Raw genomic sequence first — 24,605 nt, 5'->3', positions numbered from 1 at the left:
GGTTCACCTCAGCAATAACACAAAGATCCAAAGATAGCTTTTGGGGAAGAGGGGAATCTCTGACAGACTTTGGGACAATCCCGTGTGCTCTTTGCGAGCCGGATGAGAAACTGCGGCTCTTTGGACGTTGTAAACTAACACAACCTGATTTTCCTCTTCACGATTCTTGATTTTTCACCCACGTTATTCTGTGTGGATCGATTAAAATCATCTCCCGGTAAACTGAGCAGGAAGGTGAAGGACATGGGCTGAGCTTTTGACTGGCATTTTCTGCTCATTTTCACTCACACTGTGAATTCCTCCCTAGGTGTGTCCGTGGCCCGATGGAGTCTCGCTGCCAGCTTTGGCCGTGGGCATTATTTGTCCTGCTGGGTAAGGCTCACCATGCAGAGTTATTAAAAGGACATGGGGCACGCTGACTAAATAGAAACACTGCTAATGTAAGCTTTGTATTAGTAGCAGTGTTGTGGCAGCAGCAGGAGACTGGGGTTTGATAACAGTGCTGGTGTTTGGCAAAAGGCTGAGCTGCATGAACAGGGGACACCAACCAGGGCTGGGCAGGATGATGGGCAGGGCACTGAGCAGCCCAAACACCGGGGTCAGGGCAAAGCAGAGTGTGAGAAATAACTGCTAGCACAAAACACTTTAAAAGTGCCTTTTTCATATTTAAAATAAAAGCAATTTAGGGGCAAAATAACCTTCCTTCTCATTGGCAGATGCATGGGGTAGGTTGCCCCAAGCACGTCCTTGTTGCTCTGTTGTAGGAAACAGCAGATTGTTTTCTGTGTGCCACCCTGGCACAGCCCCTAATCCTGTTTTCCTGCCGTTCCAGCTGCCCCACAGCTGCTGGATGCACAGCAAGCCTGTTCCCAGGGAGCCTGCTACCCCCCTTCTGGAGACCTGCTGCTGGGACGAGCCCACCACCTGACAGCCTCCTCCACCTGCGGCCTCAGCAGGCCTGAGACGTACTGCACACCCCATGGAGAGGTACCCCCACCTGCCACCTCCCCCCTGCACAGCCCTGAACCTCCTGCAGGGATGCAAATGCCTTTTTTACCCAGCCCAGCCTTCCTCCCCCCTGTCCTGCAGGGATGTGTTTGACCCGTCCCCCAACCCAGGCAGGATGGATCTCAGAGAAACCTGGTCTAGTGGAAAGTGTCCCTGTGGCAGAGGGTTGGAATGAGATGAGCTCTGAGGTCCCTTCCAAGCCAAAATGTTCTGGGATTTTATGATTTGTCCCCTCTCCAAACATGCTGGGTCTTTGCACTGCAGTGTCCCCTTGAGCCCTTCTCTACCATCCCCACAGATGAGAAGAGAAGCTGACCGTGAAGGAAGAGTCAGGGAAAGGGCAGCAAAGCTCTGCCACAAAGCACTGAAGGCAAAACAGAAGCTTTTTGCATCCAAAATATCCCAAACTCTCCTATCTCTGGACGTTTTAGTTATGAGCTAAACTCGTATTTCACTTGTCAAAACCGGGAACGTTTCAGGTCTTTCCCAAAGACTTGGAAAAGCTGCTGAACTCTGAACAAATGTTTTCAATCATGCTGCTTGTGTGGGGGCAGGAGGTCGTGCTGGGGGAGATGAGGCTTCAGGCAGCTGCAGATTCCCCGAAGCTGCCACCAAATCAGAGGGGGAGTTTAAGGATAAATCTGCCTGAGCACAGAGCTGAAAACTGCAGGGGTGATGTCCCTGGTGTGAGCACTTCCTAAAGCCTTTCTGTGCCTGCTGTTAACTCCATAACTGCTGTGGGAGGAGCTCCAAAGGGAGGGAGTTCAGTGCAGGACAGGCAGAAAGGGTCTTGGAGGAGATGCTCCAGAGGAAAGCAAATAGCACCCCTCCAGCCAGGCTGTTTTCTGCGGTGAAATCCAGCTCGAGTGAGTCAGCCTTCCTCTGGTTTTAATTCCTCTTCAAACTGAAGGCCAAGACGTGGCAGTAAGTGGATTTGTGGTGGAGCCAGTGGTGTTCTCTGGGCTGGAGAGCTTTCCACTCTGTGAGCTCAGGGAGGAGGCAGCTCCCTGGCCCAAAGGGGTGTGAGCATCACATCCTCCGGGATGCTGGGCTGGCTGCAGCATCTCTCCTCTGTCAGCTCCTTTTCCAGGCTGACAGTCACAGTCAGGAATTTCCTCTATTCAGGCTCCCACTCACTTTTTTTTTTGGAGCTGTTTTGCTACTCCCAGGGATCAGGGCTGATTGTTCTCCTCTCAAGCAAACCCCTGCTGCTTCCCGTGGCTGCTGTGGCCTGTGGACGGGGAGAAGGAATCAATAATTTCTGCTTTGACTTAATGATCTTTTTCTTCCCAATTTCTGTTAATAGATGAGGGAAACTACATAAATGTGCTGTAAAATCTCCACTTAACACTGACTTTTGGCAGTGACTTTGAGAGGTCACTCTGAAGGGCACCAGTTGTGATCAGCTGCATAATTTGTAATCTTTTGAAGTGGAGACTGGACACCTCTCTGATGTCTCTGGTATTTCTGGAGCAGAAATGATCCATTGTGTGCAGAATTAGTGAGTGAGGGCTCACTGTGGTGCTGTGGAGGAGGGCAGGGAGCAAATTTACTGCAGTCTCTTCTAGTCTAGAAATCCCTAAACTATTCACTTTTCATATTCCTTGTCCCTTGCCTTACAAGAATCAGGGTTAAAAGGGACATGGGACAATTAACACTGATATTTTGAGTTGGATTCTCCAGTTCTAGCTTTGGGAATGGGGCCTTTGCTTCCTTACATATTTCCTTTATTAAAATGTAAGATGCAGAGTTACTCCTAGCGAATTCCCTGATTCCTGTTCTGCAACTGTAATGGCCAATGGAGTTTTGATTAGACCAGCTCTTATCTTGGTGGAATCAGCATTTCCCAACTTTTCCCTCCCTTCCTCTGCTTCCCTAATTTAAGCAAAACTTGATCCGCTGAACCCAATTTTCCTATTCCTGTCCCATAAAATGTTCAATTTATAGACTCTTGCGACTCTTTTTTGGTTACAAGCCTTGCTCTTGGGGTTTGGGCTTTTTTTTTTGCCAGATTTGGAGGTGGTTTTGCAATCTCAGCAGAGGGCATGGGACGAGGGGTTGCTCTCCCTGGTGCCAGCTGGTCAGTGCTGCCCGTCTGCTCCCTGCTGGCCCCAGAGCCCTCTTTTGCAACTCTGGTGGGTCACTTATCAACTTCAGCCTCTGCTCCATTGTCTGCCCCAGCTCCAGATCCCTCTAACCTTTATACTTTGCACTCCTGATTGCTCCACTCCTTGGCTGCAGGCTCGGTCTAGTGAAATCCAGGAGGGACACTCAGCGTTGCCATTTATAGCACAGGGGACTGTGGTGGTGACCAGGGAAGTGGTGGGGGGTGGAAACCAGGCAGGCCAATGGTGAGGCTTGGAAATCACTCAGTGCTTGGGAAATGGCTGGTAGAGTCAGCAGATAAAGGGAAAGCAAGAGGGAAACTGAAAATAAAACAGGAAAACAAGCGAGCCTGGATTTGGAGTTGGAGAGGAAAGGCTCCATGTGAAAGACTGATGGAAAGATTCTCTGGAAAGACTCTGATGGACTGGGGCGTGATTCAAGGCTGAGTTAACACATCTCTTCCTTTGAAAAGATATAATATATATGTAAATATACATATTATACAGATGTAAATATAAACACACGCATAGCACTGTGATAGGAGTACAGAGTAGCTCCCACTGGCTGACTCCAGCCTAGGGAGGGCACACTGTGGCTTTCACATGGACTATCAAATCCCAAGTCCCCTGGCCTGGCCTGGCCCTTCCAAGTGACAGCATGAGGGCTGTGCCTGCCTGTGGCCCCTTGCTCTGCTGCTGGAAGCAGTGGGACCTGTCCTGTGCCATGTTCAAACCCAGCAAAGATCAGCCCTTCTCTGCAGGGAGAGGGTTTCTTTCCTCCAGGGTCACGCAGTGCTTTTGCTTAGACATATTCACAGCTAGAAAGTAGCCACAGATTTTTCTGGTTGCTTTATTAGTTTAGAAGAGCACCCCAAGCACCTTTCACATCCTTGTGAAACCTTTTCCCAGACAGGCAGGAGAGGAGCAGAGCTGTGTGTCCCTGTGCTTGTGTTGCATCCTACAGCAGAGAGGGGGTGTGTGACAGCTGTGTGGGTCCTCACACCCCAACCCTGGGAGACTTTGAGTGTTAAAAGCTGTTGGCACAAGGACCAGGATTTTCAGCCTCCTCTCAGCTGCTCTTCCTGGGCACTTGGTGGATGTGAAGGGTGGGAAGTCACCTTTACCACCCCTTGTGTCGTGGTGACACCGAGCCATCCAGGTGGGAATTGAGAGCTACCAGAGAAGCCTGATCCTTCCATGAGCCAGGGGGAGGGAAATGTGAGCCAGCTGGAGCTCCTGGCACATCAGAGGGGGTTCCTCTGCTGATGGATGGTCGCAGCTGCCTGGCAGGGCTGGGCTGCAGCATCTCTGGTGCCTCAGCACCAGCTCCTGCTTGGCTGCTTCCAAAAATACAGGCCAATGTCTGGGAGGGAGAGTAAGTGCCAGACTAATGCTTCTGCCTGCTGTGCTGCTGCTGTCTGAGGCTTCCATCTGCTTTGCCCACCTGCATGAGTCAGTCAGGGAGCTGGGTGTCCAGCCAAGGCTTCCTGGGTGCTCCAGCAGGCCCTTGGCATGTTGGAACAGGGGAGGAGGAGGCTGGAAAGCTGTGCCTCCCAGCTCACTTGCTTTCCAGACCCACATCATCAGTCAGGCTCGAGCTTTTTATGCAGAAAAACGCACCCACAAAATCGTGAAATAACCATGACAGGACGTGACCAAAGCAGGGCTTCCACTTTTGGGTTCTTCCTCGCCAAGTCAGGGGTTTGCACTGAATAATTTGTATTCCCGACCTGTTGAGGGTGATACAGCAACCACATGTTGCTGCTCAGTGCTTATCTCACTCAGGCATTCAGACACACCCTGCTCTTTGCTGCAGGGATATGTCCCTACCTGCAGTGGATGTGCAGAAGAAAAAGCCTATTTTTCATTATTTTTTCCCCTCCTCCCTTCTCTGTACCCTTTTTTTCTTGCCATTTGACTGCAAACTGACACACGTGGTGGGAGACAGCCCTCTATTTGTGTTTTGAGCTTAACCCTGGAGCTCATTTTCAGTGTCATTTCCAACAGGCCAAGCAAGGATGCGACATCAGTGCTCTGGTTAAGAGAACCACGGGTACATGGTGGGATTTTGGGGCTGTCCTGTGTAGGACCAGGAGCTGGGCTCGATGATCCTTGTGGGGCCCTTCCAACTCAGGAGATTCCATGGTGTATAGCTGTGTTTCAAAATGGAAAGCCAGTCCAGTTTAGCAAATCCCAGTTGTTCACTGGGAAGTTTAGCCATGATGACACAGCTGTGGGTAACTTCTACTGCCTTTTCCCATGGAAAATGTATAGATGACTTCACAGGCACGAGCCCTGCTCCACGAGCCTGGCATAGCCCTGTCCTGCAGCTAACAGGACAGGAAAATGGGTTGGAACAGAGAATTACACAACTTGGCTTTGCAGGTGCCTTTATTCCCCAGGTAACTTCTCATCGCTGCCCACCCTAGTTTTTAATAACCTTTAATCTCTCTCTGCATATGTATAAATTCCCACTGCTTTCCAGCTGGTCCCAAAATAAACTTGGACCAGGAATTACTGTCCCTATAGAATATCAGTTGTGTAAGAGCACACAGGGCTCCCTTGGGGGAGGCTGTGCCAGCAGCACTGACACAGTGCTCTCCCTGCAGCTGGCTCAAATGTGGGACCACCGAGGTCTCCACAGCTATGAAAGGTCTCTGTTTCATGACTGGAGAGCAGCAGCTTCCCATTTTTGCTGATGAATAAGCTCGGTTTATTTTGGGGTTGTGCTCCTCTGCCAGGAGGTTGCATTTCGAGGGCTCTCTGCTCACATTAAAAATGGCAGCTCCTTAAATTACTTTGGTCAGAGTCCATCAGCTTAAAATCGTTTGAGGTTTGCAGTCCCTGCGTGAGCAGGGGAGCAGGAGAGGCTGTCAGGAGCTGGTTCACGAGGTCAGAGCAGGAGGAGAGCAGCAAAACCCTGCAGAAGTGTGTCATATATGGGTATTTTTACAGTAGCTGGTGGTTGTTCTGAGGGGATTTTTTTCCCTTCTCCGTTATTTCTAAGACATGAGTCTGTTTATTCCCAGCACTCTGGCTTTTCCTCTGAAATGACTGTGTTGTGAATTATCATTCAGGAGTCTGGAATGAATTTCCCTTAATCTCAGAACCTCCACAACTCATATTTTTGGTGACTTTTCGGAGTAGCCTGGGGGCACAGAGGTCTGTTAACGCTTTCCCTGCAGAACTACAACCTCTTTTACCTTCCTGATGTCCTTTCCAGCCCCCATCCCACACCTCCTCCCACACAGCCTCTGCCTGGCAGGGAGGGGAGGACGTGCTGGAGAGCCAGGGATGCCCCAGGGGTTGGTGACCCACTTTAAACCCAGACCTCTTCACTGTCCTTTGTCTATTCCTGGCCCAGCTCCGAGGGATCTGCTGAGCCTGGTAAAAAAAGGAGAGAGCTGGAGGAAGGTCTGTGCCTGGTAAAATCTCCCCTCAGCCCGGCTCTGGACTGTCATTTTTGGTAATTCCCTCTGTCCCGAGGAACTTTGAGACACATAGGCACCGTCGGGAAGAGCAAACCCTCCTGTTGTGCAATCCAGGGCTTTCACAATTTGCTCCGAGGACGTGAAATGAATTTTGCTTCCAGTGTTAATTTTAGCCTTACTTAAAAAGCTGAGAAAAAGAAAAAAAAAAAAAAAAGGAGAAAAATAGAAGATTTTTGCATGCAGCACAGCCCCAGGCTGCCTGGGAAGGGTCTGTCTCACACAGTTTAAGCTTCATTTTTACTCAGCACCGCATTTTAAGTGAGGTTGCAGCTGCAGAGTAGCTACTAGAGAGCACTGGTGTCTGTGGCTGGGTGAACGATCCAATAAGTATGCACGAATCACTCCTAATGAATAATTTAGCCGAGATTAACCTTTCCCCTTGCGGAAAACCTTCCTTTCCCCTTTGCTAGGCACAGTCACAACTGGTGTGAAGTTTAATCACTGTTGGCAATTGTTCAGTAGATTATTTCTGTGGATAATTCCTGCAGCTCCTGACAACTTGCTGCTGGTGGTTATTATCTGAAATGAGTTCTTCTGCCTAGACCTGATTGAATTATTTGTGATTCTCACTGGCAGAGCCAGGAGGAGTTGGTAGAGCCAGGGAAATCGCAAGATGATATATTTTGATTTCTCTGTTTGCTTGCTTTGCGATATTGTTATAAATATTGTGGTTATACAACTCCTGTTCTGGGACGTTTATAGACAGAGAATGTAAAGATTGGGGAAAATAGTGTGGAAACAGATCAGTTTAAAGTGAGCATCTCTCCTCATAATCCACCCAGCTGAGGAAAGGTTCCCAGGTTTGGGACAGAGCAGAGTCAGGTCTGGGCTTTGTTAGGGATTAAAACCAGCCCAGGGTGTGAGCCCACATCTCTCCCTGCTGCCCAAGCACCTCTGGGTGGCTTTGCAGCTGCTGTGGTACCAGCTGGTGCCTTCTGATCAAGGCCACCCTCCTCCTTGGGTAGTTTTGTGGGAGAGCAAGCAAAAATGTGATTCTGGACAAAATGTGTCATTGATTTTCCATAAGTTTTAAAGTGTTGGGAAAAAAAAAAAAAAGGTTCTTATGAAGCCAAGTCCTTTATTGTAAAAATAAGAGACTGGCTTAGCTGAGCCTGTTTCAGGAGTGAGGCAATAGGTGTAAACCATAAATCAATTTTTAGAGGGGAAATCAGTAATCCTGATGCTGTTGTGGCCCTGAATGTCACCTCCAGCTGCCCTTGTGGGCACTGGCCCCTCCTGACCCCAGAACACGTTTTTTAGTGTTTTGGTTGGAACTGGCTCATTTGTTTCAAGTATCAGACAGGAGGTTTAAGCACAGAGGTGGCTGTAAAGTGCTATTTGTCACTTGTCACTTGATGTCCCTGCTCAGTCACTGAAAGCTGATCCCATCACTGGGGTCCCAAACATGCCTGTGCCTCTGGTGTTACCTAATGCCACTGCAGTGACTGCCAGCCCTTGCAGCAGGGTATCTCATTGCCTGCCCCGTGCCAGCTGTGCCTGTGCCAGCCACACTCTGCTCCTCTGCCCTTCTTCATCCCTCTTTCCTCCCAGGATGAACTTTCTGAGCTGTCCTGCCCTGAGCCATCGAGACCAGCTCCTGCCTTCACTGGCAAACACTGTGCTCCACCTTCCCCAGTTCCTCAGGCTCTGGGATGTGTCAGTGGGACATGTGTGTCCCACTGCTCCATTTGGGAGTCTGCTTCACTGCTCAGGCCACTGGTATTTTAGGATTAAAGAATGGTTTAGGTTGGAAGGGACCCTAAAGCTCATCTCATTCCACCCCCTGCCATGGGCAGGGACATCTTCAACTAGCCCAGGTTGCTCCAAGCCCTGTCCAACCTGGCCTTGGACACTTCCAGGGATGGGGCAGCCACAGCTTCTCTGGGCAACCTGTTTCTCACCAGGCTGTAGATGCTGAGCCCTTCCTTTTGAGCCTTGAGCGGCAGCTTCTCCCCCGCAGTGGCCTCTGCAGTCCCTGGCGTTTGTTCCACTCCCAGTGCTTTTGGATGTTCCCCATGGGATGCTGCTGTACCCTCTGGCATCATCTGCTCATTTACCACCCCCCTGGGACCTGCCCTTCCCCACCTTGGCCTCACTTGGGTGTCTCCCTCCCATTTCGAGGTGGTCCTCACCCAACCTGCTCGCCCACCCTGTGCCTGCCTTTCCCCTTGGCCAGTGGCCAAGCCTTTCCTTCTCCCCCTCTCTTGCTCAACCTCTTTCCTGCTGCTTTCTACTCATTCCTGAGCCTGCTCATGAGCTGCACCAACCCGTCAACCCCCGTGGTAGTGGTTGCAGGAGCGTTGCTTGGTTATTCAGACTTGCAGTATTTGTTTGCTCCCCCGGGGGCCGTTTTCTCCCGGCCCCACATTGCCTGGGCTACACCTCCTTTTGCTCCTTCAATTACTTGCTCAAGTGAAGGGCTGAACTTTGGGCCACTCGACTTCCCACCCCCTGACTTCTCACCCCCTGAGCTGTTTGCTCCCATTCTGCTCCCCGGGGAGAGCTCGGGGGGCGGGGGGGTTGAGCATCGCCTGGAGCTTTTGGAGGAGAGAGAAAGGCCTTTCTGTTCACCCAAACTGCTCCCTGGGCTGTGTGGAAAAGGCAAACTAGTCCTGAAAAGCTGCAAAGAACTTTCTGTCAAGTGCTGGCATTGTGGAAAACGGGGCCGGGTGCTTAAAAAAAAGGCATTTTTGCTGGTTTGCCAAAAATCTGGTTTAGGAGAAAGCGTTTTGGTTTTACTAATTAGTCCATAAACCCAGAAGCTGTGGTTTTCAACGAGGTGGGAAGGGGAGCATTTGAGTCCTGTGTGTGGTCAGTCCTGCAGCCCTTCAGCTCTCTACAAACCAGCTTTACTGGTGCCATTTGCTCCTGGTCGAGCCCGAACTCCACTTGGACCACTCGTCTCCGAGGTCTTTCCCTCCAACCAGACTGGGATGGTCACTTCCACCTGTCCTTTGTCTTCCAGTGGAGCATGAAATGCTGCAGGTGTGACTCCCGTTTGCCACACACCTACAACGGCCACCGGGTGGCCAATGTCCTGTCCTCGGCCGGACACGCGCGCTGGTGGCAATCCCAGAACGGTGAGTCTTTGGGGTACCCCAAAGGCAATAACCAGCCTGAGGGGAAGAGGTAGAAGGTGTTGAATTCAGCAGATGGGAAGGAAAGAAGGGAATAACCAGCTTGGCTCGGGCAGCAAAGTGGTTTATCCTCCCGAAGCCCCCAGTGTGCCCCTCTGAAGCCGCCTCTCTGTGCCCGCAGGTGCCGAGCGCGTTTCTCTGCAGCTGGACCTGGACCAGACCTTCCAGCTGGGCAGTGTTGTGCTGCTCTTCAGGGTGAGTGTTTGTGTCTGTGTGCAGCATCTCTGCTCCCCAGGAGGCTGCAGATGGCTCTGGGTGGGCCCTGCTGGCTCCCTGTGACCGCGGGGATCTCGGTGCTTCCTTCAGGCTCCCGACAGGAAGCATGCCAGGGTCCCTGCCCCACTTTTTCCCCTGTTTTGCCCATGACAACTGGGAATTCCATTCCACTGGGAGGGGCAGAGCAGGGTGGGGGGCTCCCATCCCATGAAAGCCTGCTGAACAAGTCTCCTTTCAGATGTGTGCTTTGTGGCTGCAGCAGGGCTGGCCGAGGTGGAGGGATCCCAAAAGTTGTTGGCAACCTGCAGGGAAGGGTATTAGTCCATCAGCCTACAGAGACCGGAGCCTGGAGGGAGGTGGAGGAGGGACAGGCAGTGCCAGGGCAGGAGCTGGCTGTGGTGTGCCTGTGACAGATGTGCCTCTCTCCCTGCCCTGCAGTCTCCTCTTCCCGCTGCGATGCTGATTGAGCGCTCCACCGACCACGGCAGGACCTGGCAGGTGTACCAGTACCTGGCCTCTGACTGTGCCACCGCCTTCCCCCACGTGCCACGGGGCTCCCCCGAGAGCTGGCAGGACACTCGGTGCCAGCCCCTGCAGGGGCACCCCATGCAGGGGGGCAAGGTAGGGTTTGGGGGGGTTCTGTGGCCCTGGGTTTGGAGTGGGAGGCCTGGGCAACACTGAAGGGATACGTGGTGGCCTGGAAGTCTTCTACACCTGAAGGATGGAGCCCACAGACCATCCAGTACTTTTTTTTTCCTTCTAAGGTGACATTCAGTGTCCAAGACCTGGCATCTACAATCAGCACCTCCTACAGCCAGGCTGTTGATAGTGAGTGACCATCCTCTTTCATATCTGAGAAAGGGAGAGGGGAATGAGGCACCTTGTGGTTCTTCCTACAGGAGCTGGGGTAACCCCAGGGGAGCAGGAGCTTGAGCTGCTGTCTTGGTGCCTCTGGGGTACCAAGGAGCAGCATTTGGCCTTTCCTGAAGGCTCAGCTTCTGCCCCTCGTGCCAGTGCCTCCTTGTCTTGCTCCAAGCCTCCACATGAGCTGCAAAGTGCTTCTGCAGCACCTGACTACCTGCAGGTACCTGGGTACCTGCTGTCCCCTCACCCCTGTCCCCGCTCCCCAACAGAGCTGGGGCGGTTCACGAACCTGCGGATCAACTTCACGGGGCTGCCGCACATCCCACGCCAGGGGTACCACTCCCCCAGCACCTTCTACGCCGTGACAGAGATGAGGGTGATGGGGAGCTGCTTCTGCCACGGACACGCCGACCGCTGTGCCCCTTCTGGAGGCCAGCACCCCACGGTGAGCCTCGGGAAAAGCCAAGACACAAGCTCCATAGCATCAGGCTCTGCCACGTGCCCAGAACGCTCCTTGGGAGACCTTGGCTGGCATGACCAGAAATCGGGGCAGGGGAGGCTTTTTAATGCTCATAATTGAGGGAAACAGTGCCCTGTTTAGCCTGCAGCAGTGGGGTGATGGCTGTGGGACAGCAGCCTGTGCTACTCCTCCCCTGTAGCCCTATTTTGTGTCGGGAAGAAGGTGGAGGGGCTTTTTAAGGAGAGACAAAGCTCAGTGTCAGTGGGAACTCTGGCTCTGGGGGAACTGCTCCTGCCAGCACTCAGCAGGGTGGGGGCCACACAGGTGGTTTCAGCAGGCTCCTGCATGCCCAGGAGGATTTGCCAGTGCAAGGCTGTTGGCTGCTGTGGGATTTTCTCGTCCCGAGATTAGGCTTGGGTTGCTCTCAGGTGGGTGACAGGGGTGGTGGGAGTGAGTGAGGAACAGCCTGTCCCGGGTGCTGGAGATTCATCCCTGCTAAGGGAATGGGGGCAGGAGCAGGCCAGGAGGATGAGGACTCTGAGCTGAGCCACTGGCAGCCAGGAGGGGTGACCCAGTGTCTCTGCAGCAGGTCCATGGGCACTGTGTGTGCCAGCACAACACGGCCGGTCCCCACTGCGAGCGCTGCGCCGACCTCTACAACGCCCGGCCCTGGGCACCCGCCGAGGACCACGATCCCCACGAGTGCCAGAGTATGTTCCAGGCCTTTCCCTCTCTTAAATCCACCCCAGCCTTGAGCAGGAGCGAGCTCTGAGACTTTCTCCTGGGATGCTTCGTGGGGCTGGATGGTAACAGGGCTGCCCCTGGCAGGTTGGCACGCCGGGCTTTGCTCCGGGCGATGCCGCTCAGGGGCTGCACCAGTGCTCAGGCACTGGTGCCACTTTGATGCTGGGCTGGTTAACGGGTGTCACCGTGTCACACAGGAGCCTCGGGCACCCTCTAGTGCCGCAGCTGCTGCTGCTGGAGGGGTTTACACGGTGACAGCTCCAACTCCTTGGGGTTTTTTTCAAGGGTGCGACTGCAATGGTCACTCGGCCTCGTGCCACTTCGACCCCGAGCTGTACCGGGCCACTGGAGGGGCCAGCGGGGGGGTGTGTGACGACTGCCAGCACAACACTGAAGGCAACAACTGTGAGCGCTGCAAACCCAACTATTTCCGCAACCAGCAGCAGGATCTCACCCACCCTGAAGCCTGTCTGCGTGAGTGCACAGTTACACCCTCTAGCCCCCCTACAGCCACCTCCCCAGCCCCCTGTCACCCCTCAACTGTGATGTGTCCACCTTCTCCAGCCCCCTGTCATCCCTCAGCTGTGATGTTTCCTCCCCTTTCCCAGCCTGTGAGTGTGACCCCGATGGCACCGTGCCGGGCTCTGCCTGTGACCCGCTGACAGGGCGCTGTGTCTGCAAGGAGAACGTGCAGGGGGATCGCTGCCACCTCTGCAAACCAGGCTTCACCCAGCTGGCCAACCCCAACCCCTTGGGGTGCCGCAGTGAGTACCCCCTGAGACACCTCCTGCCTCCCGGGGTGCTCCCACTCCACCTCTGCGCCCTCAGTGGCTCTGAAAGGCACCAGAGTCCTGCCCAGCTTTGGTTTGGGGTTTTCAAGCCAAAGCCCCGTTTTGCAAAGGTTTATAAAACCTCCTTGCTCAAGCTGTGACCTGTCTTAGGTGTAAATGTGGCAAAAAGCATGGGGAAAGTGGAGTTTGGGGGGCGTGTTCAGCTGTATCCTGAGCACCTCCCTGGCCGTGCAGGGCTCAGGGAGCTGCAGGGGATGCGGGAGATGATACCATGTAGGGGTGCATGCAGCAGGAGGGGGCTGTGGGTCAGGTCAGTGCTGGGTGTCCTGCTGGGCTGGGGGTATGCTGAGCCCACTCAGGGTCCAATTCCTGCTGCAGCACTTGAAGGGTGATGTTAGGGCAGGGGTGCAGGTCTCTTGAGCTCAGGTATGAAGGGGGAGAGGGGAGAGCTCACCTCTGGGTGAGCCCGACTTCATGGGAAGCCAGGCTAGCGCTCTGCACCCATTTTTCACAACCCCCTCCTTGTTTCAGGATGCACCTGCAACGCTCTGGGAACACGGCAGGACGTGCCCTGTGATGATGAGACCGGGAGGTGCTTCTGTTTGCCCAACGTGGTGGGCAACGACTGCGACCAGTGCGCGGCCGAGCACTGGGACATGGGCAGCGGGCAGGGCTGCCGGCCCTGTGACTGCCACCCCCGCGGCTCCCACAGCCCCCACTGCAACCAGGTACCCCCCTGCCCACCCTGAGGGCTGGCTCCACTGCCTTCAGCAGTATTTCTTTCTCATTTCCCTGAGCTTGCTCTCTTTCTCCTTCTCCCAACCCCACAAATGCTGCTGTGAGGGGCTGCCCTGGCCGATGGCTCCATGTCCCTGCTGGGCAGCACCACACTGGGGATGTCTCAGAGCATCAAACTCATCTGTTGGGTGGCTCCTTTGTCCCATCCCATCCGTGGGAGCCTTCACAAAAAGCACTGTGCATCCCACCCTTATTTTCCTTTTCCCCTTTCCTAGAAAACACATGACAGACTACTCAGGAAAATGAAAGAAGGTGGTAATTATCAAGGCAAGATTAAGTCATTTTAACAAGCCTGATATTTAGCAAGGAAGTCCTAATAAGACAGCTTCATACAGGCAAGGGAAGTTAATTATCCTCATTTGTCAATGTGTGTCACTTCAGGCTTAAGAGGCAACTGGGAAAATTAAAGTCAAATGTAAAAAAAACCCAAGCACATGACAAATTCTAAGAGCCAAAGATAGGTCCCAAACAAGCTCAGTGAGGGGAGGAGACCTGAGACGGCAAAGCAGCTGCTTGTGGGCGATTGCTTTGTTTCTGAAACAAAGCTTAACACTCTCCTTGCAGTGCTTGGGCTGTTTGGAGCCTGTTTGCACCCCCGGGGCTGAGCCTGCAGCCTGACACAAGCAGTATGGCTATGCCCTGGGGCACAGGCTGAGTGGAGAAGGTGGTCCATGAGCTGGTTTTAGTGGTGAAGAGCAGCTGAGGGAGAGTTTTCCCTGGAGGGATGGGTGTCCCTGATGTGTCTCTGTCCTCAGTTCTCAGGGCAGTGTCCGTGCAGAGAAGGGTTCACAGGACGGACGTGCTCGGCCATGCAGGAGCAGCTGTGCCCAGACAGGCACTACAGAGACGCCCGGGGGGGCTGCACAGGTAGAGACCACCTGTTTTGGTTTGGCTCCATGTTTTCTTGCACTGGGAAATCATGGATTATCTGGGAAAAAGAGCACCTAGCCTATATCCTGACATCCACGTTCCCATGCTGTTTTGCAAGAGAGGTTTTGCTCTCTGGAACAGCCTCCTGGTTCACCCTCATCTCCAGGTATCCACCAGTCCCCTCCCAGCAGCCCTGGGTGAGCTCCTGGACCACTCTGGTCTGGCCCTGCAGGGTCAAGGGCTGGGGAAGCTCCTGGACTTGGGTGCTCCTTCCATTCCCCTGCCACTTTTGTCCCAGATGCCGCAGGAGCTGACGGGCGGGCACGGACGTCAGGCTGGGTTGGCACCCCATTGACAGGGGCTGGTTTTGTATCAATACAACTTTTTCACCACGTTCAGGGGGGAAACTTCACCTCTCCGCTTCTCCATCCCCCAGAGTGCGACTGCGACTTCCAGGGCACGGAGAGGGCGGGCTGTGACAAGGCCACGGGGCAGTGCCTCTGCCGCCCGGGGGTCACCGGCCACCGCTGCGACCAGTGCCAGCGGGGCCACTGCAGCACCTACCCCGAGTGCCAGCTGTGCCACCCCTGCTTCCAGACCCACGACGGGGACATCCAGCGCCTGCGCCTGCGCCAGGCCGGGCTCGGCAACTCCACCTCCCGGCTGCCCGTCGGGAGCGGGGGGTCCCACCTCGGCCCCCGCCTCGCCCAGGCCGAGGGGAACGTGCAGCAGGCACAGGGAATCCTTGGCCACTCCTCTGTGACAGAGCAGGGCCTGGCCCAGGTGGGCAACACGCTGGCTGCCGTCAGGTGAGGGGCGGTGTCTGCATCCCTGACCCGTCCTCCTTAGCCAGGAGGAGATGCTGGCATTTTTCTCTCTTCTCTTGCCACCCTGAGCCGCTTGCACGTGTCCTGCTTTGGTTTCCTGCACCTGAAATACCCTGCTCTGCTCACGAGGTGAGCGGGGATGCGGGAGAACAGCCCTGCCACGTGTGCCTGTCCTGTGCAGCATGCCACCAAGGCAGGAGGCTGGTGGGTGGGCAGGCTGTGGGTGGTTGGCATTCCCAGGGCACAGCCAGCATGCCTGGTCCCTGCATGGGCATGACTCTGGTGTGGGGCAGCTGCAGCCCAGCCCTGCTCTCTGCCACCTTTGGCGTGTCCTTGGCCGTGTCTGGGCTCAGAAATGCCACTTGGCAGTGCCCCAGCACAGATGGCCCTGCTCAGCCCTTCTCTCTGTCTGCAGGTGCTTTGCCCTCCACTTGAACTCACATTTTCTGCTTTTTCTCCCTCCCAGAGAGCAGCTGCGAGGCATCAATCCTGACTTTCGTTTTCTGGATGACACCGCCTCCCTCTCGAGGGAGCTGGAAGCCCTCAACAGCAGCTTGCTGCTCACTAACTCCCAGTATCAGAGCAAGAAGACCCAGTTTGAAACCAGCCTCAGCACAGACCTGTCAGGTACAGATCTGCAGCTTTAATACCTCTTAATTTGCAGCTATTAATCTACCTCAACGTGACTGTGCCTGGTGGTTTCCCACCGGCCATGTGAACGAGTAATGGAGTTTTTAACTGGCTGTCAGCTTTGGAGCAGCACATAGATCTCCCTCCACCCAGCCTCTGGTCCATGACCTGGGATTTCACACTACTGGGGTGTTTGCTCCAGTCTTTTGAGGCTGGGCAGCTCACTCTGTGTCCATGCTCTTCACCAGCACAAGCTGCACTGCTGGGGAGCAGTGGGAAGAGGTGGGGACCCTGCTGGGAGAGCATCCCCACACCCGTGAGGCAGCTGATAATGAGGGTTGTGCACAGATGGAAGGGATGGAGGGGTGGGGAGGAGAGCCAGGCGGCTGTCAGGCACTTGGGAGAAGAGCTAATTAAGGCCTGTGGCGATGCTGGGTTTGGCTGCCGTGAGATTCTGCTACAGCCCCTGCTCTCCAAGGGTCTCATTCCTGTCCCCTCCACTCTCAGCTGGCTGAGGATGTGCCAGCTCTGGTGAGTGGCCACTGCTGGAACAGGTCCACTCTGCACCTCCCCATCCATGCAGGGCTCAGAGCTCCATGTTCTGACCACCATCCTTCCAGGAATGGTGGGGCTGCTCAGGAACCAGAGAAAAGGCTCTGAAAACTGTCCTGCCCCCGCCAAAGCCCCGGGTCAGCACGTGCACGTCATCTTGCTTCAGTTTTCTTTTAATCTTTCAAGTCCAGCTCGCAGTTCAGCCCTTCAGGAGACCTCTGGCTCACCGGAGGAACGGCTGAAAGGCATTTGGAAATTAAAGCAGCTTTTTGGTGGTGCCTTGGTGACTAATCACTCCGGCTGCATCCCGCTCCTCCCCGCACACATCCACTCGCAGGGGAGAGCCAGCGCCTTCCCCGAGGTAGCTGTGCTGCATTTATGAGTCACTTTGTGTCATTTTGGGCTCTGATTCCTGCAGGAGCCTTCAAGACCATCCGATCTGCTTACCAGACCTCCAGCAATGCCAGCAGACTGGTCACCAGTGCCTCTGGGCTGCTGGCTGAGGCCCGGGAGAGCCGCAGGAGCGCCGAGGGGCTGGAGGGGGGGCTTGAAGGGACCACCTCCAGGCTGCTGACCCTGCAGGGAGAGATGGCCTCATCCCCCAACCTGACCCCTGTCATAAACAAGGTAAAAGATGCAAAGTGGTTTTCCGACCTCCCAGCTGCGTTTACCTGGTTTTCAGAGGGCCTGGGAGTGCTCAGGAGGCCAAAACCTCATCCTGCAGTTGTGTGTCTTTCCTCAAACAGTCCAGCAGGGCAGGGCAGAGTCAGAAATGGCATCAAAGCAACCTGCTGCTGTGGGCATCAGTGGAGAATTGGCTGAGCATCCCCTGCCTGGGGATCATTGATACCAAAATATTGCCCACCACCCCCTCCCAACCATGTGTTTTTTTTCTCCAGGGACTCTCTCATGTGTCAGTTCTTGTATCTCAAAGACCCACTTAATTTCTGGATGAGGTCTCTCTTATTTCTCCTTCACTGCTTTGTTATTGCCATGGAGATCCATTTCCACGTCTCCTAATGCATGGTTGCTGTGGAGACCACCAGCCTCCCCTCTCTGCTTTTCAGGCCACCAACACATTCCTGAGCCACCAGTCTGGCTCTGGGTCTGCCCGTGCCTCTGCTGCAGTGTGGTTTTTTTTGGGGGGTAACTCTAGAAGGTGCCATGCAATTAAAACTACTGATGTCCAGGCAGGAGGGCTGGGGCTTCTCATCCAGTTCTCTCTCCCAAAGCAAACTGTGCAGGTGGGACAGTGTGTTTTGCTGAGGTGTTTGCTCCATGCAGACCTGCTCTGTTACTCCTTGTGAGCCACTGGGGTTTAACTCCTGCTTTGCTCCTACTCCTGCTCCAGTTTGGGGCAGGGAGGAGATGCTGAGCTGGCGTTGCTGGCTCAGGTGTGGGCATTTAGCACTGCTGTGCATGTGTGTAGTTCTGTCAAACCTTTGGCCCCTGTGATGTGCTGGGTGGCCCCTGTGATGTGCTGGGTTCCCCCTCTGAGGGCACTGGGATCCCTCCTAGCCAGGTGGGATCCCTCCTGCCCAGCTGGGATCCCTCCTGCCCAGGTGGGATCCCTCCTGCCCGGCTGTTCTCCCCTCCCCAGGTTTGTGGTGGGTTCCGAGTGCAGACCTGCACACCCACTCACTGCGAGGGGCTGCTCTGCCCACGGGACAACAGCTCTGCCTGCAGACCTGGCCAGCCCTGCCATGGCATCTTCCCTCTGGCCAGTGGGGCCCTGGCTGCAGCTGGGGAAGCATCCAGGGAATTCGGCAGCCTGAGCACCCGGCTCCGCGAGACGGCACAGCTGGTGAGTGTGGGCAGCACTGCCTGTCCCTCTGCTCGGACCCTTGGTGGGGAACAGCTGTGGAGAGAGTGACAAAAACCCCACATCAAACTCTATTTGAGGCTTGATCCCTTGGGCAGCTTCAGAAATTCAGGAATTTTTGAGCAGGAGGCTCCCTGCTGCACACGTGGGTCCTGCCTCCCCCAGCGCAGAAGCCACAGACCTGAAGGTGTGAGAGGCTCTGGAAACGTCCCAAGGAAGCCTGTCTTCCTCCTGGTTTGGGATTAGTGTGGAAAAAGGGGTGGGAATGTGGAAAACTGATTCTGCAGGTGTATCTGCTCCAGCATTTGGTGCTCTCTGCTAGAGTTCATGTGTTAAGTGCTCTCGCAGCTTCTTTTCTGTGGCTTGCAAAGATAAAGTGAGTTTTCAAAGTCATTCAAAATCCATTTCAAACGTGTGTTTTAAAAGCTAGATCGTGCTGTTCCTCTTTGAGAGCTTCCTTTGCAAGTCCAACCCTCAGTCTGAAACATTTCCAGTCCCTTAGAAGCTCCGGCACATTAAGAACACGGAACAGCGTCATTTCCAAGTGCCTTTCTCAGTTCACTCGGAGTCGAGGCAGGGCTGTGGGGGACCCAGGTCAAGAAGAAGTGGCTCCATCAGGCCATTGTTGTTGTTGTTGTTTGCAGATTAAAACAACAGAGATGTCTGCAAGCCAGATCCAGAGCAACGCTCGGCGCCTGGTGGAGCAGCTGGGTGTGACCAGGACCCAGATGGAAGGGGACGTGCGGCGCATCCGGCAGTTCATCCAGAGGGTTCGAGACTTCTTGTCAGGTAGCTCTGCCACCTGTAAAGCCTGGGGGATCTGAGGGGGGCTGGATGGGTGTTGGTTTGTTCATGGAGAACACTAGTTCTTAGAGTTATGGTGGAATCACAGAGTCATTAAGGTGGGAAAAGACCTCCAAGAGCTGATCCCCACCTTGTCATCCAGGCCTTCCTTGGACAGCTCCAGGGATGGGGAGCCACCACCTCCTTGGGCAGCTCCTTCCAGGGCCTGACCACTTTTTCCATGATGACAATTCCTCGCTGCCCTCTCCTGGTACAGCTTGAGGCCGTTTCCTCTCCTCCTGTCCCTTGTTCCCTGGGAGCAGAGCCCAAGCCCCCCCAGGTTCCCCCCTCCTGTCAGGGAGTTGCATTGAGTGAGAAGGTCCCCCCTGAGCCTCCTTTTCTCCAGGCTGAGCCCCCCCAGCTCCCTCAGCTGCTCCTCATAGGACTGACTGTCCAGACCCTTCCCCAGCTCCCTTCCCTTCTCTGGACACGCTCCAGCCCCTCCATGCCTTTCTTGCAGTGATGGGCCTGGAACTGGACACAGGATTTGAGGTGTGAGCACAGGGGGACAATCACTGCCCTGCTGGTACTCTGTATGAGAGCACATAGGAGAGGGAAGCAGCTGGTTGGCTCAACCCAGTTAAGCTCTTGGATATCCAGTTTATCTGGGTATTTACATAGCAAAGGTAACACACACGTCCTCTGAGGCAGCAAGGTTGGCTGGGACGGTGTTTTCTGCAAACAGAGAAATTGCAGCAGTACCCAAAGGCTGTGACTTCACCAGCAGTTGTAATTTGGCCCATTGACTTGCTCAGGCTCAACCCTGCTGTTCAGATGAAGGTCAGACAATCCCAGCTCTTATCTGTGTCGATTTGCTGGGCTGTCACCCTGCCTGCTTCCTTACAGAGGCATTTGGGGACCACCTGTGGGGTCCATGGGGCAGGAGATACCACACAGCCTTGACCTGCTGTGAGTGGGGCTTCAGGGAGAGGCTTCCAACATCCTCACAGGAACTGCTCTCAAATATCACCTCTGGAAAGGTGACCTGTGAGTTGGCAGAAGTGGAAAGCCGTGGAGGAGATGGCATTTTCTTTGTAGCACAGACAGCAGCTCCCTCTGAGTGCTGCTCTGTGCCATCTCTGGGGCTGGAAGACAAACCTGTCCCCATGGCTGGTGTTGTCTGAGGATCTGCAGCCAGCAGTGACCCAATGCAGAGATGTTTTCTGGCCACACTCACTTACCAGACAGACAGCTGACCCTTCTCTGGAGGAGACTGTTAATCAGATGAGGATTCCTTGTTGTCCTACAAACCGATGGGATGACTTATTGTTTGCAGACAGATTGTAATAACATAATGAGCCTCATGAGCATTAGCTGAATAAGAAAATCAGGTCATTTGGTGCTGCCTGGGGTTAATGATGAGTGAAGATATTTCTGAGCTAATCGCTGGGCTAATGTCCCTTGGGCTCTGCCTGCTTCTGATGCATTAACTTTTATTTGTGAAGTAAAAAAGGCTTGTCTTGAAACACACCCTCATCTGCTCAGTGAGATCTGCCTGACTGTGCTCTGGGTTTAGCCATGGTGTTCTCGTTGCCAAATTAAAGGTATCACTGCAGTCCTTTCCTGAAGGTTTCACTGGTGTGAATGAGAAGTACGTTGGATTCCAGGAGATGATTCCAGGGTGGATGGTGGCAGGGTCTGAAATGAGGAGGCTGTGTGTGTGAGAGCGTGCACGGCCACATGTCTGCCCTCCTCCTGCCTTGCATTTGCATTCCCACTTTCTCCTCTCCCATTCCTGATGGGGGCTGTCTGTCTGCTCTGCAGACAAGGACACGGATCCTGCTGCTATCCAGGAAATCAGTGAGTCAGTTCTCTCCCTGCGTCTCCCCACGGATGCTGCTGCAGTCCTGAGAAAAATGACCGAGATCCAGAAGTTGGCCACTCAGCTGCAGTGCCCCGAGGACATCCTTGCCCAGACAGCTGAGGACATTGCCAAGGCCAAGCAGCTTCAGCAGGAGGCAGAACAGGCCAGGTGGGTTGGGGTTCAAGGGCCTTTGGCAGCTGAGGGTCACTCAGCTGGAGTGAACGTGGTGGTTCTCAGCTGGGTTGAAATCCCACTCTGCCTGAGCTGTACTGACTTGCACAATCTGAAGTTTTAGGCCTTGGTATTCTGTGTCCATGCAGAGCCTAAAAGAATGAGTCTGCAATCTCTAGACACCTCCCTGGAGTCCTGGTGCAAATAAATCTGGCTGCCAAGAATAGATCCTGTTGTAGATAGCAGAACGAGAAGGGTTTTATCCAAAGTAATGGAGGCTTTTCTCTTATCTCTATGCTGGGAGATGACAGGGTTACCCTGGTGTTCCTTGATATTGGTGACCTACATCCTAATTGCACAAGAGAGCACGAGGAGATTAAATGGGCTATTTGTTTTCTGGGTGAAAGTTGGGAGGATTATTCCATGGTCCCTTAAAAAGTAATTACAGAGTGTCCTTGCAAATTTGGAGCATCTGCTTTGTCACGTGTTGACTTGCAGCAATATCCCAGCGAGAAGGTTAATGGGATGAGTCTGTAAACTCCTTGACAGTGTCTGACACCTGCTTAACCTGCTGGAAGTGATGAGACAGGGGAGTCTGGTTTTCTATGGAGAGCTCTGCCACCCATCCTGAACAGTCCCACTGCAGAGCAGAAAAGGATTCACTGAAGCTGGTTCAGTGGTTATTACTTTCCCTTCGATACTTTTTCATGCACCACCTACTAAATAAATGTTTCTGACCAGCTTGAAGGAAGGGGTTTCTCTCCCCTTCTCAGTTTGTCTCCTCTGTCCTGGGGCTGTGAAGTGGAACTAAGGCTCCTCTAAGGGGAAACCTGCAGGAGTCCAGACGTGTGGCTTCGTGGCTTTTGGGGGAGGGAGATTACAACCTTCTCAGTAGCAATCCTGTCTTGCTTCTCAAGCTTCCTCATTTTACCTCTGCATTCCTGAGCTGCAGTTACCTACACTCAGCCCCTGCTCTTCCCACATTTCCCCAGGAACCGGGCAAATGCTGTGGAGGGCAGCGTGGAGGAGGTGGTGGGGAACCTGCAGCAGGCAAACACGATGCTCCTGGAGGCCCAGGGAGCCATCAGGGGCTCCGGCTCTTCCCTTCGCTTCATCCGGGAGCGCGTTGATGAGGTAAGTGATGCCTCCCAGTAACGCTCCCGTGCCCTGCTCACCCCTCCTTTGGAACTGGAGAGTCCTTGTAGAGGCCACTTTTAAGAGTCCTGAGCCAGAGCAGCAGGGAAGTGGGATCTGGGGAAGCTTTGGCTGTGAAAGTGTGCCTCGCTGGTGTGCTTCTCCAGACTCCAGTCGTGGTCCCTGCTGGATTCTTGGCTGCACAGGGAGCACAGCACAGATGGAATGCAAGGCCTGGTTCGTGCTTCCACTGTCGCCATTCCAAGACAGAGCCAGGCAAGGGGTTTAAGGTTCACTGTAGGTGACCTGAAGTGGAGCCAAATTCACCAGAGCCATCCAGCACCAACCCTTGTGTGGACAGAAATCTCCTGGGAACCCCACAGTTCGAACCAGCGAACCTCCACGGCTGCGCTGTGCCCGTCACAGAGGAAAAACCCACGAGGAGCAGGGGCTGAAAGTGGCTTCCTTGTTACCTTCCAGATCGAGGCAGTCCTCGGCCCAGCCCAGAAGAACGTGGCTGCCATCGGGGCGCAGCTGGACGGGCTGGGGGAGCGGCTGGAGCGGCTGCAGCGCGGGGCCGACCAGAACCGCCTGCGCGCCACGGACACGCGGGACACGGCCGAGACAGCGGGGCAGCAGGCCAGGAGTGCCCAGCAGGTACCACCCCGGGGCTGCCACAGCTGTGCTCCCCTCCCCAGCCAGCCCAGCCAGCTGTGGCTCTGCACAAGATGATGCTCAGGTCACTGCTTGTGTGCTGGGGCGCCGCTTCTTGTTAATCAGCTGCGGTGTCGGTCCCACTGCTGAGTTTTTCCGGGAGCTTTCCCAATCCTGATGCCCTTTGCTGGAAACTTATTTCTGCTGTATGCCCTGCCTGAGGCAGAGCAGCTTGTTGAGCTGTCAGTCAGCCTTTGAGTGCGTCACGAATGGAGATTTTTGGAGCCTGTGGTAGATCTGACTTAACGTTCGTCTCTTCTGTTCATACAATCTCATCAGTAGAGGCTGTGACACGTTTGCACGATATCAGGGACAAAGCCCCAGTGTAGTATCCATTTAACATTTCAACAAGATTGAAGACTGGAAAAACCCTTTCTCCACAGTCTGAGTGATCCTGCTTGCACTGTTTATTTGCTTTTCCACAGGCTTTTGAACAAGTGAAGCAAATGTACTCTGAGCTGAAGAGCAGGATGGAGCAGAGCCCAGCACTGGGAGAGCAGGGCAGCAGAGTGCAGAGCATAGGCCAGGAGGCACGGGCTCTGTTTGAGGAAACCTTGGGCATCATGCTCAGGATGGAAAGTAAGACTTCTGAACTCCAAGTAACAATCTCATGCACTGGGGAAGAGCTCTTGGACTCCCATGGTGTGAGGGAAAGACATTATGAGGAGGGCAACGTACTTTTGGCAGTGAGATGGTGGGATTTGGGCTGTATCTGATGGTGCTGTGCCCTTAAATTTGGAATTTTCCAGGGGGGCACCATGGAAGGGGAATCCCTGCCTGCAGTGCCAGTGTGGCTCCATTTTCCTTCACACACTCACTTCCCTTTTTAAGCCTTCCAAACTGACAGCTTTGTTGGGAGCAATCATGTTGTGGGGTTGTTTGGAGGGAGAGAAGAGGGGAATGCAGGATGTTGGTTTTTCTCACCCCAGCGGAGCTGTGCAGGAGGGAGCCCAACCACCATCACATAACCCTTCCCTGCTCTCTCTCCTCAGCTTTAGAGACAGAAATCCAGGACAGCAACAAGGCTTTGATGTCCAAGTGGTCCAGGCTGTCGGGGCTGGAGGACCAGGTGACAAAGATCCGAAATGCCATCAAAAAGAAAGTCTCATACTACGATAGCTGCTCCTGAGAGAGCCACCACACCCCAGAGGCACTGCCTGCCTCCTCTGCAGACACTGACTGCTCTATTTATTCCCATTTTCCGGCTCAGTATCTCTATTTTTAGCAAATTAAGTTTCTGTACCTCTGGAAAAGAGCTGCACTGAACCAAAGGAGCAACCCCATGGAGAAGGTTGGATTGGCTGAAGCTGCCCAGTGGTTGGAGGAAAAAAGGGGGAGAGACATCAGTCTCCTGTGACAAATAAAAACATCCCCAAGTGGTTATTTCCAGATGGGTTTATAAACCAAGCAATGTTTTTTCTTGTTTTAGCCAGTTCAAGCTCTTTAGGCTGAATGTCACTGTTCAAATTAAAACTGCCATGTGGGGTCTTTTTAAAGCATGTTTTTCCTTTTAATCCTTCAAACTTGCCATGGCTCCAGCGCTTCCATCAGAGATCTTTCTTCAAATAACCAGATTGCAAAAATGGAGAATTTTATCTCCCTCTGCACAACTCAAACTGCCTTG

General features: G+C 53.9%; 1 protein-coding gene across 1 annotated transcript; it reads left to right on the top strand.

The window, feature by feature from the left end:
- Window positions 1–323: 323 nt before the first annotated feature.
- On the top strand, window positions 324–24,528 carry LAMB3 (laminin subunit beta 3). The gene is made up of 22 exons (XM_050326690.1): window positions 324–372; window positions 833–987; window positions 9,570–9,684; window positions 9,863–9,936; window positions 10,396–10,578; window positions 10,722–10,785; window positions 11,091–11,266; window positions 11,871–11,991; window positions 12,311–12,499; window positions 12,634–12,789; window positions 13,348–13,544; window positions 14,370–14,481; window positions 14,921–15,293; window positions 15,778–15,938; window positions 16,912–17,120; window positions 18,094–18,297; window positions 18,960–19,104; window positions 20,923–21,130; window positions 22,126–22,267; window positions 22,748–22,924; window positions 23,407–23,560; window positions 23,974–24,528. Exons 1-22 carry the CDS (start codon window positions 324–326, stop codon window positions 24,108–24,110), a joined length of 3,501 nt encoding a protein of 1,166 aa, XP_050182647.1. The 3' UTR covers window positions 24,111–24,528.
- The last annotated feature ends 77 nt before the right edge of the window (window positions 24,529–24,605 follow it).

Source organism: Myiozetetes cayanensis, unplaced genomic scaffold (genome assembly GCF_022539395.1).
Source record: "Myiozetetes cayanensis isolate MyiCay16 unplaced genomic scaffold, myiCay2020 scf32, whole genome shotgun sequence".
Taxonomy (NCBI): Eukaryota; Metazoa; Chordata; class Aves; order Passeriformes; family Tyrannidae; genus Myiozetetes; species Myiozetetes cayanensis.
Note: the sequence above shows the minus strand (reverse complement) of the source record. Positions and strands in the feature narration are given on the sequence as shown.